At 40.4% G+C, this 13,829-nt stretch overlaps 1 protein-coding gene across 5 annotated transcripts in view; it reads right to left on the reverse strand.

Annotated features, from left to right (window-relative positions):
- dock3 (dedicator of cytokinesis 3) overlaps window positions 1-13,829 on the reverse strand; it is a 366,678-nt gene that overhangs the window by 218,761 nt on the left and 134,088 nt on the right. For all 5 annotated transcript variants that reach the window (XR_004414644.1, XM_033036842.1, XM_033036845.1 and 2 more), the window contains exons 10-12: window positions 11,144-11,225; window positions 5,445-5,505; window positions 4,072-4,219 (exon numbers count right to left, since the gene is read on the reverse strand). Coding sequence is in view for 4 of the 5 variants with exons in the window: in XM_033036842.1 (XP_032892733.1) it covers window positions 4,072-4,219; window positions 5,445-5,505; window positions 11,144-11,225 (291 nt within the window). In the remaining variant the exon portion in view is untranslated. The remainder of the gene's footprint in view (window positions 1-4,071; window positions 4,220-5,444; window positions 5,506-11,143; window positions 11,226-13,829) is intronic.

Genomic DNA, 13,829 nt, shown 5'->3' on the forward strand with positions numbered 1-13,829 from the left:
GAATTAATAGCTTAAATGTGTTAAAAACCCAATTTTAAAAGGAAAGCAGCCTGGCTAGTTAAAATAGAATATTAAATATAAAGCTATTTTTTAATCAATGGAATTTACTTACTTTAAAATTTGAAGTTATGGCCAAAAATAAAAATCACAAGGTGTTGCAAAGTGGGCCTGTCCCACTTAGGAGACCTAAACAGCAACCTCTGGTGACCTTGCCCGCCACCCAAAAAAAATCAAGGTCGAGGTGACCTGCAACCTCCTTCCACCTCCCACGCATATGTTGAAAACCTTCCTCGACGATGAAGAAAACCGGCTTCGACTAGACCTGCGACTAAAAAATTATCGATTTTTAAAACAACAACCTATTTTTAGTTGGGGCCGATTTTAAACATGATGAAAAAATAGCAGCAACCTAGATAAAGCCTCGACCACGCGGAAACCAGAGATAGGGAGAGTGACCAAAACCTCCTTTGACCTCATGGAAACCTTGGGTGGAGGGCAAAGTCACCAGAGGTTGCTGTTTAGGTCTTCTAAGTGGGACAGGCCCTTAGTTACATACACATCTCTTCTGTAGAACTACCTTCAGAACTATTTCATCTTCTTTTGTCATAAATATCCTTACATCTGAAAAGTGGTCCTAAAATAATTTCTACAACTGCATCAATTTTTATATCCCATCAGGCAAGGTGTGTTGCCTGCCCATTTTTGTTATATTTCTAGGCGACTAATAACATTGAAAAATGTGAAATTGTTCAATTCAACATGAAAAGCCTATGATCTAAATAGTGAGAGGTTTCAGAATTCTGAGGTACAGAAAGATTTGGATGTCTTAGTGCATTATTCGAAAAAGACGAGCATGCAAATATAGTGAATAATTAGGAAAGCTAACCAAATGTTACCATTTATTGCTATGGACAGAGGTTATGGTTCAGTTATAGATTTGCAGGATCTTGTGGAGGCGGCATTGGAATTAAGTTTTCAGAACCTCGAGATATCTGCTGTTGATATTCCTTATCTCAAAAACAATATGAGGGTGGAGATCCCCATTGCCAATAGATTATGAGGTTTGTACCAGGTTAGAGATGTTAATCATCAAATAACCTTTTCCTCATCAACGTCAGTGCCGGTACATTAAATGTAGTGGTGAGTTGCATTACTGCTGCCCGTCTTTGCTGAGAGATGGTTTCCAAGATGTGGGAGTCAGGATCCAAACATTGAAGGCTGAATTATGGTGTAGAGGAACAGTGGTCACAACCTTGTAGGACAATTTCAAGAAAAATGTCAAGTAACACTCGTCACTTTTTGAGGACTTTTTTGATGTCACTAAATCTTTTGACTCCATGAATTGGGAGGTTCTATGGAAAGCATCCTTATATTCAGCTGCTTAAAGAAATTCACCTCCATCTTATGCTTCCTCCATAATGGCATGCATCAACTGGTCTACAATGGAACCAATGTCAGACTATACCTGAAGTGAACACACTCCAGAACAAGGGTTACCCAAGCCTCTGTAGTTGAGCTGTTTTTCATGCTTAGAGACTAACTAACCTCAAAGCTATTATCGATCATTCACTGAAATATATGAGAGAATGATCTCTATACTCAACATTGAGTAGACAAAGGGACTTGACCTGCTTCTGATGCACCACTCAACCTTCTAACAATATAGGTTCATGGTGAGATATTTGAAAATGTGGATCACTTCTGATATATTTATTGGCACCTCTCAGTGAAGGCAGACATTAATGACCCAGCTGTATCTTCATTGTTGGTTTCAGTTTCCACTAACTATATTCCATAAATAGAGAAGCATGTGCATCAAAATACCAACTTAGTTGCATTCATGAGTTCCTGAATGTTGGCTGAATTAGCTGATTTCCAATATTCCAGAGATCTATCACAAATGGAAACCTCCTTTGAACTTTGCAGATGACTTCATTAAAAAATCCAAATGCAACAAAAGCACATGCAATGTTATGACATCTATATCTAACTAAAATCTCATCTTGCTATCTTCCGGTTTGCGTTTTTTAAAATTTGCGCAAAAACGGTACACGATAGTGCAATGATTTTTCGCCACCTTACTCACCATTCCCATGTGCTGCAAGTGCAATAAGTTTTGTTCCGATCGGTGGTATATATTTAAAGTTATAAAGGTTTAAAAATCTTTAAAAATGCGCATGCGCAGATTGGTCTCCTCTCCTGTCAGTCACCGCCGGGACGGCAACGCCCCTTCCTGCACCATCACCACACAGATTGGCCACGTCAGCTGTCAGTCACCTCTGGGATGGCATTGCCCCTTCCTGAACCATCGCCGCACTGGTTGGCCGCGTCTGTTGTCAGTTGGTCAGCAACGGCCGGAGGTCGGCGCCGTCTCTGCCTGCGCGACCTCTGCCGGCACGGCCATAGCTGCTGGTGCTCCGGGGCCACACCGAGGATCCCGAGGGTGCTGAGCCTGGCACTGAGGACGCCGACGGCTGATGCTTCTCCTCGGCATGCAAGAAGGGAGAGGAGCGGCAACCTCGACATCCTGGGGAGGTGAGGAGGGAGTGTGGGGGGATTGAGGGAGAGGAGGGTGTAGGGAGGGAGAGTGAGGTGAAAGTGGAGGAAGTGAGGAGGGAGAGTGGGGGAAGAGAGGGGATGGAGTGAGAGGAGGGGGGTAGGGAGTGGAGAGGAGTTATGCAGGGAGGGAGAGAGTGACTGAGGGTTAGGGGAAAGCAGAGGTGAGGGAGGGATTGGGGGAGGGTAGTAGGAGAGGGGGAAGAAGAGGGAGGAGGTGAAGAGGTAGAGTGGCGGAGGAGGGGGAATAGGGGGATTGGATGGGGGTGGTAGGAAGTAGGGAATAGAGGGCGAGGAGGGCAGTAGGGGAGGTGAGGAGTGGGGGAGGTTGGGGATAGGGAGGGGAGGGAGTGACTCAGGGTAGGGGAAAGGAGAGGGATGGAGAGGTGAGGGAGGGATTGAGGGAGGGGAGGAGGAGAGGGGAAAGAAGAGGGAGGATGAAGAGGAGGAGGAAAGAGTGCTGGGGATGAGGGGAATTGAGCTGCGCCTGTGCAGTTGGGGGCTATCGGTAAGAGGTGGAATATTGCTTTGGGGGAACGGGTTGCGTTGGGGGACCAAGGCTCCCGTGTGACAGGGACCTAACGGGTCCCACTTAGTCTGGTAGGTTAATAAATTTGTGAAAATGGTTTGTGTGGAATTAAAATATTAGCTCGAAAGCAGAAATCTTCCAAATACCATTAGCTAAGTCCCAGTCATTTGATCTGATCCCCCATCTCACCTGTCAACTTTCAGACTCCACACATCATTCCACTCCTCACCCCACAAAACCACCACTCACAGAAGTCCAAATCATCAAATGCCCCCTTACTACTGATTCATCACGACCAACTCATCAGAAATACCTATTGCGGACCCTGACTCACCAACTCCAAAGTACAGAGCAATAATTACAAGTCCTGACTCAATACTCTTGTGCATTCTTGTCCCAAACCTTTTCTAATCCTCCAGATCTGTCCCTGGACCCTTTATACATTCCTGTGCTTTACATTGGCGCAGAAGGCAAAGGAAAGACCTTGTTCTTAGATAAGGTTAATTCAATGGCCACTGCTATGATTAAGTATTCAAGTGAAAATCTCAAATGAAAACAGTCATTGGCAAGGGTCTTGAAAATGGTGCCAAACTGGTGACGCTGTATACTGTATTACTGTACTACTGCTATACATTTGAACAGTATCTGAGATGCTTATCTAATATGTATCTAACAGCTTATGTATAGTTGTACTGATACTTGTACTGAACTGCATACAAAAATGAATTTCACTGTACCTCAGTACATGTGACAAATAAAATACCATACCATATTATAGCTGACTAACATATCATAGATTTATACAATTAATATTCTCTACTAATTTTAAAGAACATTTTGCAATAACTTGCTCAGAACAATCAAATCTGTTTGCAAACAAAGATCCAGACAATTAGAATATAAAACATATTCTTGATCCATTCAGTGTAGAATAATTTTCTGGAAGACAATAGTATATGATTCAATTTCAAATACGCTTGACTTACGTATAAACCTTCAGAACAAAATCCTTTTCCTCGCGGAGTTCGGAACTAGATGGTAGAACATCCATCATACTCAGCACTGCACATCCGTATGGACGTCGGTACTGTATGTGAGGGGGACCTTTCTTTGAATCATTGGATAACATTCGACCTTACAAGAAGAAGTGCAAAAGCATTAACATGTAACAGAATACTCTCACATAACAATCACTGATTACTAGTAATGTCAAAATTCCTAATGCTGCTAACCTCAAACATGATTTTAGCATTTGGAATACATTAAATATATATTTTCAAAGAATCATGTACTTAAATAACAGATATTTTTTCCTATCACATGGTGCAATTTATTTGCCAATGAAGAAACAACATAATGAAACCACTGCAATAGCTGACTGTGGTAATTATCCCTCACTGTAGTGCAACATGAATTCCAGAATGTTGCCACTTGAATGCAGAAAGAAAAGGGAGTGGATGGAAACAAGGCTAGGTGGTGGGGGTGGGGGGGGGGGGGGGGGGGGGGGGGGGCATGGGATGAAACAGATTAAAGTATTTTAGAGGGAAATCCCTGGCTACTGGCTACTTGTAGTGAATTTACAGTGCTAGAGGATAATTCATGACCTTTCTTAAAAGTATAGATACAACAATATTTCATTTACTTCCTTGGAAACCAGCAACAGCCACTCAACATCAGTACCTGTGCGGAGCATTTAAGGCAGTAGTTCAGTTCATTTGTCTCTTAAAATACCAACTATGGTATTTGGGTACCAATTAGCACATGCACAAGGCTTACTGCTCAATTCATGATGTAATTGCAGTCAACCAGAGAAAAGATCCTTCAAAAATGGTGGGAGCTCAGGTGTTAATGAAGAAGCAAATCTGATGACTCCATTTTGATTCCAATAACATAATTTCTGGACAGTTAAATGCCAATCCCTGCATTAATGTCTGTGGAATTCTCTGCCTCAGAGGGCGGTGGAGGCAGGTTCTCTGAATGCTTTCAAGAGAGAGCTAGATAGGGCTCTTAAAAATAGCGGAGTCAGGGGATATGGGGAGAAGGCAGGAACGGGGTACTGATTGGGGATGATCAGCCATGATCACATTGAATGGCGGTGTTGGCTCGATGGGCCGAATGGCCTACTCCTGCACCTATTGTCTATTAATTAGTCATGAACCTTTGCTATTCCACTGGAACAGTAATTACCTTTATAAAATCCTCACAAATAAAGTAACATAGTGTGATAGACAAGAAACGGCAGTAATATTCAGAATTTCATACTTCAAAATACCATTGAAGTTTCACATGCATTCTGGTGGTTTGATAATTATTTACATTATTTTAAGTTCTCAACCATTTGTAAAGATGAAGAATTTACCTATTCGTATGACATGAGCAACTATGTAGAGATCTCGCTTCAGATCCTTATTACTTAGATCCTGAAAGTTTAAAATAAAAAGCGAAATCGCATCAGGTAAATGGAAGTGAAGATTACAGCAGCAGTCAACACCATAATGTCAGCTACATCATACTATTCATTTTATTTAGTTTTATATATATATATATTGTCTTTTCTTAGTATTTTAATCTGAGGGACTGCATACCCCATGAAAAATAAGGTATTTTCAGAGATCAAAGAGACCCGGACTCGTTACTACAGCAAAGTGGAACAGATTATACAAATATCATTTGTAGTGTCCCTATTGGCATAAATTACCATCCTGAAAGACTGCTGCCTGCTCCGGATGGCCATATTGAGGCCCAATATTGAGTAACCTGTTCTCGCTGGACATTGTCCTGCCACAGATTTATTGGCTGCAGAGCTCAGATAAATTCTGCACAATAGCAGAAATCTAATTTGCCAGCAATTGTGTTTCCTACAAATTGCTGAAGCTTGGCAGAGTGATTATCATTTCCACAGGAGAATTAATGCTCTTCCAGAATTACACAACCCACACAAGAGGCTGGGTAGGCTCTTCCAATATCACTCATCTTGTGTATTATTTCTACCAGGCCTGACGTTGTATAGAGCATCTCAGTGTGCCTTCTCCACTATATTTTCCAGTCACAATGTTTGTGCATTTCTGTTGCCTCTCTTCCAGTCATCACAGAACATTTCCTTTCCTTCCTGTCTCACTGCAGCCCAAGCAACTGGCAAGTCCCTGCTCCTCCAGTTAATGTTGCCAGTATTAAGCTAGTCCTTTGCAGGGATAATCACAACGGTACAATGTCAACTTTATGAAAAGTCGTTCATTATTTCTTCCCCTTCCTCTAACCAAGATCCTGACCACTATTTTCTCCAGAGACCCTGGAGGAATGAATAGCCCAATAATATAATCACTGTAACACTAGATGTTGACTATATTTAACATTTCATTCCAACTCATTTTCCCTACCCGACATATACAATCGAAAATAAAGTTGCTTGCTTTTAATCTCAGCACAGCACATTAATCTAGTGAAAAAATACACTCATCAGTGCATGCAATCAGTTACAGGAGACCACATCGCAAGCACTGAATGCCGTAGAACAGTTTGGAAGAGGTGTATGTGAAAGTTTGCCTCATCTAGGAAGGCTGTATACGTCCCTGAACGGTGCGGAAGAAGGAGATGAAAGGACAGATTTCCTAAAAGTGCAGGGGAAGGTGCTCGGGGATGGGGAAGGGTAGTTGGAGAAGGATGAGTGAGTCCTGGTGAGAGCAAGCTCTGCAGAAAGCAGAACGGGGGATGGGGAAGGATGTCACTGGTGGAGGGATCACATCGGAGCTGAGAGAAATGGCAGAAGGATGATGTGCCAGATGTCGAGGCTACTGGGGTGAAAGGTGAGGATCAACAATGACCAAGGGAACTCTATGTTCTTGTATTTGGGGAGGGTGAGGGGGGGGGAGGGGGGGGGGGTCAGAGCAGAAGTCCAAGAAACTGAGCCCTCTACATCGGGTGTTCCGACACAGTGCCATATTGTACAGATTGGAGCATTGATGCATGCGATGTGGTGCCTGTTCTTTTTTCTCTTTTCTCTATTCAGATCTCAAAGCCATGGCTACATGGGTAAGTGCAGGCAACCGCATGTAATTGAAAATATTAATTCGTTAGAACATAGAAGCTGATATACTATGCCATTTGCAGTCAAAATCCAGCATGTCTGAAGATGATTGTAAGGAAAGAGCTCAACCTCTAGTAACTTATTGAAACAGAACCAACACACTATGCAGCAGTGTTTTAATACTTCTAAACAAGAGCGGAGAAAGCTATGAATGTATTTTCAATAAAAAAGTTTTCAGTTCATGGTATCAGATTCCCCTTTTTACACAAAATGGTAACAATTGACATAATGATTAATTGCATGGCAAACTATTACCTGATGAATGAATAATAACAATAATAACAGACTATATCTGGAGGTAATCCATTGACTTTCCTTCTATTAATCCTTTCTTGTTTAAGAGCGTAAGCAATAATTGGGTGTGGGGGTGGGGGTGAGGCCAAAGAAATCTCTGATAGAGTAGAGATGGATTGATCATGAGTATACGCTGTAAATAATATTATCAGGTTAATGAGTGAATGGGAGCATGGGTGAGAACATAGACAAAATAATGTAGGAGTTGCAAAGCAGAAGGATATGCCCAGTGAGGCAGTCTGGGCATTCCCCATCAATCCCAAAGGGGCAAAAAGGGAGGAAAAAGCCAAACAAACTAACTGAGCCAATGTTATGGATAGGTGAATTCTACAACTTTAGGTAGCTTGATTTCTCTGTCTGTATCCATCTGTGATATTGGATTACCTTCTTAGATATCCAGGATTGTTTTTGATTTTGAAGATGTTCACTATCGCCAGTGAATATTGAGCACACTGATCATTGGTGAGATGCTCTATAGGTTACATTTGGATTCATTTTCATTCATATTTAATGAGAAAGGCTACAGTCTAAAGATAATGGACCTTCTTCACTCTATAACTCATCCACAACATAGAGAAGAACATAAGAAATAGAAGCAGGAGTAGGCTATTCAGGCTTTCACATCTTCTCTGCCATTCAATTATAACATATTTCACCTTAGCACCACTTTCCTGCACCATCCCACATCCCACCATGATAAGTTATAGTGGGGGAAGATCATGGTGGAGTGGGAAATGGTTGTGCAAGAAGCCTTTCCGAATGTACAAGAACATCAATTTGTTCCTCATGATTCACTCCATTGATTACAACTTCAAAAAACGTCAACACATTTGTCAAATAAAACTTAATTTTCGTAAAGCTATGCTTTTTCTAACCAATCCTCATATTTTCTAAATGGCCTGTTACCACTTCCTTCCGAATAGATTCAAACATTTGATGTTAAGACAACTAGTCTGTAGTTCTTTTTTTAATTTCTTCTTGCTTGCTTAAATTAAGGGTTATGTTTGCAGGCTTTCAATCTGTAAGCTCTAGAACCTATAGAATTTTGGAAGTTGGCAACATGTACACACCATATCCGTCTATAATTCTTTCAAAGTTTTCGGCTTTCAGTTCCAATAATTTCTTCAAAACTAGTCTTTTTCACTATTACTAATTTCTTTGTTGCATGCGCTCTTGGCAGGTTTTCTGTATCTTCTTCCATAAAGATAAACATTTTGTTCCCCCCCCCCCCCCCCCCCCCCCCCATTTCCTCAACCCCAATATAAGGCTTTTCTCTCGGTCTGTAAGGAACCTACATTAACTTTAGTCATCTTTTTCCTTGACACGGAGCTTATACAGCCTGTTTTATGTCTCTTGTGAGATTACTTTTGTATTCTACTTTTCCTTTTCTTATCAACGTTTCTTTGCTGAATTTTGAAATGTTTGCTGTTCTGAAGCTTACTGCTCTTTTCAAAAACAATATAGGCCTTCTTCATTTATCAAGCACTATCATTGACTTCTCGTTAGCCACTGGATCACTTTTCGTCTGGGGATTTTGTGCCCTCAGGAGGTAGATATTACTTGTAATCTCTGCATGAATTCTTCAACTACTAACTTTTTCTACATCAGATTCAGATTCAACTTTAATTGTCATTGTCAGTGTACAGTACAGAGACAACGAAATGCAGTGCAGAGACAACGAAATGCAGTGCAGAGGCAACGAAATGCAGTACAGAGACATGGAAATGCAGTCTTGCCTCTCAATACATTGTCCATAAACAATTCACCACTGATATTTTTGAGGTTTGCTTTGGTGCTGATAAAATTGAAATTCAGTGTACCTTTAACCTAGTGGAAAAACACTGGTAACATCTCCACAGTAAAAAAAAAAATCACAATCACAATCACAATAATACTTGAATAGCCAAGGAGGAATTTCATTTGCCAAGTCAGTCATATAAATAAAAAGCAACAGAACACACAAAACACATTTTAACATAAACATCCACCACAGAGACTCCACATTCCTCTGTGATGGAAGGAGAAAAAAGTTCAATTTGAAACTTGATTGCATGTAGGTGGAAGAACTTTTAATAAAAACTGAAAAAGCATAATTTATACTCTGGGATCAGCTGAGGAACATTGCAGCTGATTAAATCCCTTTATAAAAGCTACATTAGCAACACCATTGGGGAAAGGCTCGCTGCTCTTTCCTGAAATGGTGCCAAGTGTTGTTTTCAGTTGCTTGAGAGGCAGATTGGACAGTGTTTCCTGAGTTAACTAAAAGAAAATAATGAATTTATATTAAATCTGCTCATTAGAGTAATAATAGTTTCACTATTTTCCTGCTGAACTCTTCCAACTCAGAGTTTCTAGAAATCCTGTTACGGCTTAACATTTACTGATGGGCCACATTATATAATGAACAATTAGTAATTACACAATTTATAATAGATTGGCACTTAGCAGTAACTTAGCAACAACTGTTAACCTTTAAAATACGTTGTTTTGCTTATGTTAAATCAAATCTAACCATGGAAGTAATTACTGTGGGCAAGATGGGTACTAGAATGGCACTTTCTTCATTGAAGACTGCATTGTGTAGTATTGTGCACTCTATTTCATGTTCAATTTTTGAAGATCTTTTCTCAATTATTTCATCTTTAACATTTTACTTACCTTAAAGAGATGTAATGGAGCATTTGTAATGCTTGGCCAAAGCGTCAATCATTTATATGATTAAAAATTAATTAATGAGAAATTAATAAAAACATTAAAAACATTGGGTTATTTTGTATCATACCAAAAAGTCAGTTGGGCACCCACATCACTCTTGTGTGACTGAATCTAGTATACACCATTCCATGTGTTTTTTCTTTTTGAATATTGCTAGGGATTACAGACATAGCTGTGTCAACAGCAAGCATTATTGGTCATTCCTGTGACAACCTTGTAGTATTGCAGCAATGGATAGGTACATCTGAATACATAAGTCTGTTATTTACTCATGATTATGTGTATGAAGAAACTGTAGACGTTGGTTTACACCTTAGACACAAAAGGCTGCAGAAACTCAGCGGGTCAGGCAGCACTTCTGGAGAAAAGCAATAGATGACATTTTGGGCCGAGACCCCTCTTCAGACTCTTCAGAGTCTCCCGAAACATCACCTATACCTTTTCTCCAGAGATGCTGCCGGACCCGCTGAGTTACACCAGCTTTTTGTGTCTACTTACTCATGATTCCTTTGGCACTACAACTCCCACCACTGACCCTCCCCCCAACCATTCTATCCAATCCATCTGCCTGACTCCTGACCCCATCCACAAACTCTCTGGTGGATCCCTGGCCCCCAATCCTCTCTACACTTAAGCCTTTCCATTCCTACCTCCATTTATGAAAGTGTGAAACCAAAATTTGCAGTTGGGCAGGGTGAATGAGCATGATTATAAAGAACCTAGTTCTGCCATGGCACATTTATTTGGGTATGCTGGAATCACTGCACAAGGTTTTCTGTGATAGGAGTAAATCTTGATCATGAAACATAACATGATGTCGCAAACTGTCTGCTGATGTATTGTGAAATCCTTAAAAGACAACTGCTTTGGCCAATAGTACCAGCGTTTAGCTTAATTTCTAATCTATAGCATTTGATCATTAAGTGAAAAAGCAGTGAATGTAGTTGAGAAATATACCACATTACCGTAAAAAGTGCACATAGCCGGTCTATCTTCTCTGGGTTTCTTGGCATTCCATTCTTATTCAGCCTCACCATAAACCTCTCACTGCAGAAAGAAAGGGAATACATTAAAGAATTTTTGGAAATGCAATAAAGCCAATGGGAAATTTTCTTACACTCTAGAATCAATTTTGGCAGGAGTTATTACCAGCTATGTGAGATTTTTAGATCATTTTCATTTAAATTGAGAAATGTTGAGTGGTACAATAATGCACCCGCAGAGGGGCATTAAACAAATATAGGAAGTAGAATCAGGATTAGGCCAGACAGGATCTCATGTCACTTACTCCACTCAATAAGATCACAGGTATTATTTTAACTGTCTTTTTCCTGCACTAACCACATATTCTTTGATCCCCTTAAAATCTATAGATCTATTGGAGTAATTCTTCAGTAGGTGTCTACTTTGAAGTTTCTGGAAACCCGACTATAAAACTTAAATTTTTGCAACTTTGAATGTTGTTTCACATAGATTAACATCTCTACTATGGGAAAAATATGTTTGGCGCAATCATTTGGAGAATTTACTTCATTTTTTCCTCTACTTTTTCCAGGTTGCCCATTGCATTCAGTCATATCCGTCAAATTTTTATGATGAACAACACTGTAAAATATAACTGATTTAAGAATATAAAATCAAAATTTTGTCGCAGTCTTTCAAATTATCCAGTATCTTCCACAAATAAACCACCAAAAAAAAACTTTTTCAGTCTAATGCATTGATTTTAAACCTTCGGAACAGTTTACTGCCGGAAAAAGTGGTGATTTTCAGCAAGAATGGTAACCGTCACATAACTTTTCATCAACTTCCTCTAAAACAATATTAACTTCAGATGAATAGGCAGAAGCATACTATTCATTTATCAATTACAATTCATAATTAAGGTAATTGTTGTATTATTTTTCACTTTATGAATATAAATTACTCGTGTGACGGACATGACTCAGCGTGATGGACATGATCAAGTTTGGGAGTGTCAGTGATGGAGATGACTAAAGGGTGATTCTTCAGCAACTGCCGACTTTGGTGTCCCGCTACTTTGATGCAGTATATAAGGAAAATCCGTAATTCTATCCGATTTCTTGTTTTTCCACATTGTTAATGAACATAAATAAATATTAAACCCTAAATGAATAAAGTATTTTATTTTTTTAATTTTCCCGATGTTCGATGCCCCCCCCCCCCGGAAAACCGCATGACCTGATGGTTACCTGTGAAATTTCAAGTCGGCATATTTATTTAATGGTAGATCTATCTGAAATGAAAATACTTTAAAATGGCAAGTATCTATCTATCTATATAACTAAAAGTCTCATCTTGACCACTGGGCAAATGTTTGGCAGAGTGGGCAAATGTTTGGAAGATGCAGTATAATGTGGATAAATGTGAGGTTATCCATTTTGGTGGCAAAAACAGGAAAGCAGACTATTATCTAAATGGTGGCCGACTAGGAAAAGGGGAGATGCAGCGAGACCTGGGTGTCATGGTACACCAGTCATTGAAAGTGGGCATGCAGGTGCAGCAGGCAGTGAAGAAAGCGAATGGTATGTTAGCTTTCATAGCAAAAGGATTTGAGTATAGGAGCAGGGAGGTTCTACTGCAGTTGTACAGGGTCTTGGTGAGACCACACCTGGAGTATTGCGTACAGTTTTGGTCTCCAAATCTGAGGAAGGACATTATTGCCATAGAGGGAGTGCAGAGAAGGTTCACCAGACTGATAGCTGGGATGTCAGGACTGTCTTATGAAGAAAGACTGGATAGACTTGGTTTATACTCACTAGAATTTAGGAGATTGAGAGGGGATCTTATAGAAACTTACAAAATTCTTAAGGGATTGGACAGGCTAGATGCAGGAAGATTGCTCCCGGTGTTGGGGAAGTCCAGGACAAGGGGTCACAGCTTAAGGATAAGGGGGAAATCCTTTAAAACCGAGATGAGAAGAACTTTTTTCACACAAAGAATGGTGAATCTCTGGAACTCTCTGCCACAGAGGGTAGTTGATGCCAGTTCATTGGCTATATTTAAGAGGGAGTTAGATGTGGCCCTTGTGGCTAAGGGGATCAGAGGGTATGGACAGAAGGCAGGTACGGGATACTGAGTTGGATGATCAGCCATGATCATATTGAATGGCGGTGCAGGCTCGAAGGGCCGAATGGCCTACTCCTGCACCTAATTTCTATGTTTCTATGTTTCCTGTCTGCGCTGTATATTGATTTCAGAAAAAACGTTACCATATATCGCTATGATTTTTGGCCATTTTACTCACAGTCCTCCTCCACTGAGGCAGCCCCGAGGATTTTTCCGATCGATTAAGATTAAAAAAAGTTATGAATGTTTTAAAAATCTTGAGATCAGCTGATTGGTCCTCTCGCCTGTCAATCACCATGATGAAGGTAACGCCCCTTCCAGGGGGGTGGCTGGACTATAAAACCCCGGATATCTGGATACGAGTCAGTCACTCTGAAAGATCGCGAGGGAGAGGCCACAACTGTGATTCTGCTGTGAGTCTAATGAACTGTGAGTCTACAGAACTGTGAGTCTACCCTTTATGTGGGTTATGTGGTTATGTGATTTATGTGCTTATATGCCTTATGTGGTTAACCCTTTATGTGCTTGCAATAAATGATCATTTGTTAACCCTTAATGTGC

Source organism: Amblyraja radiata, chromosome 18 (assembly GCF_010909765.2).
Source record: "Amblyraja radiata isolate CabotCenter1 chromosome 18, sAmbRad1.1.pri, whole genome shotgun sequence".
Classification (NCBI taxonomy): Eukaryota; Metazoa; Chordata; class Chondrichthyes; order Rajiformes; family Rajidae; genus Amblyraja; species Amblyraja radiata.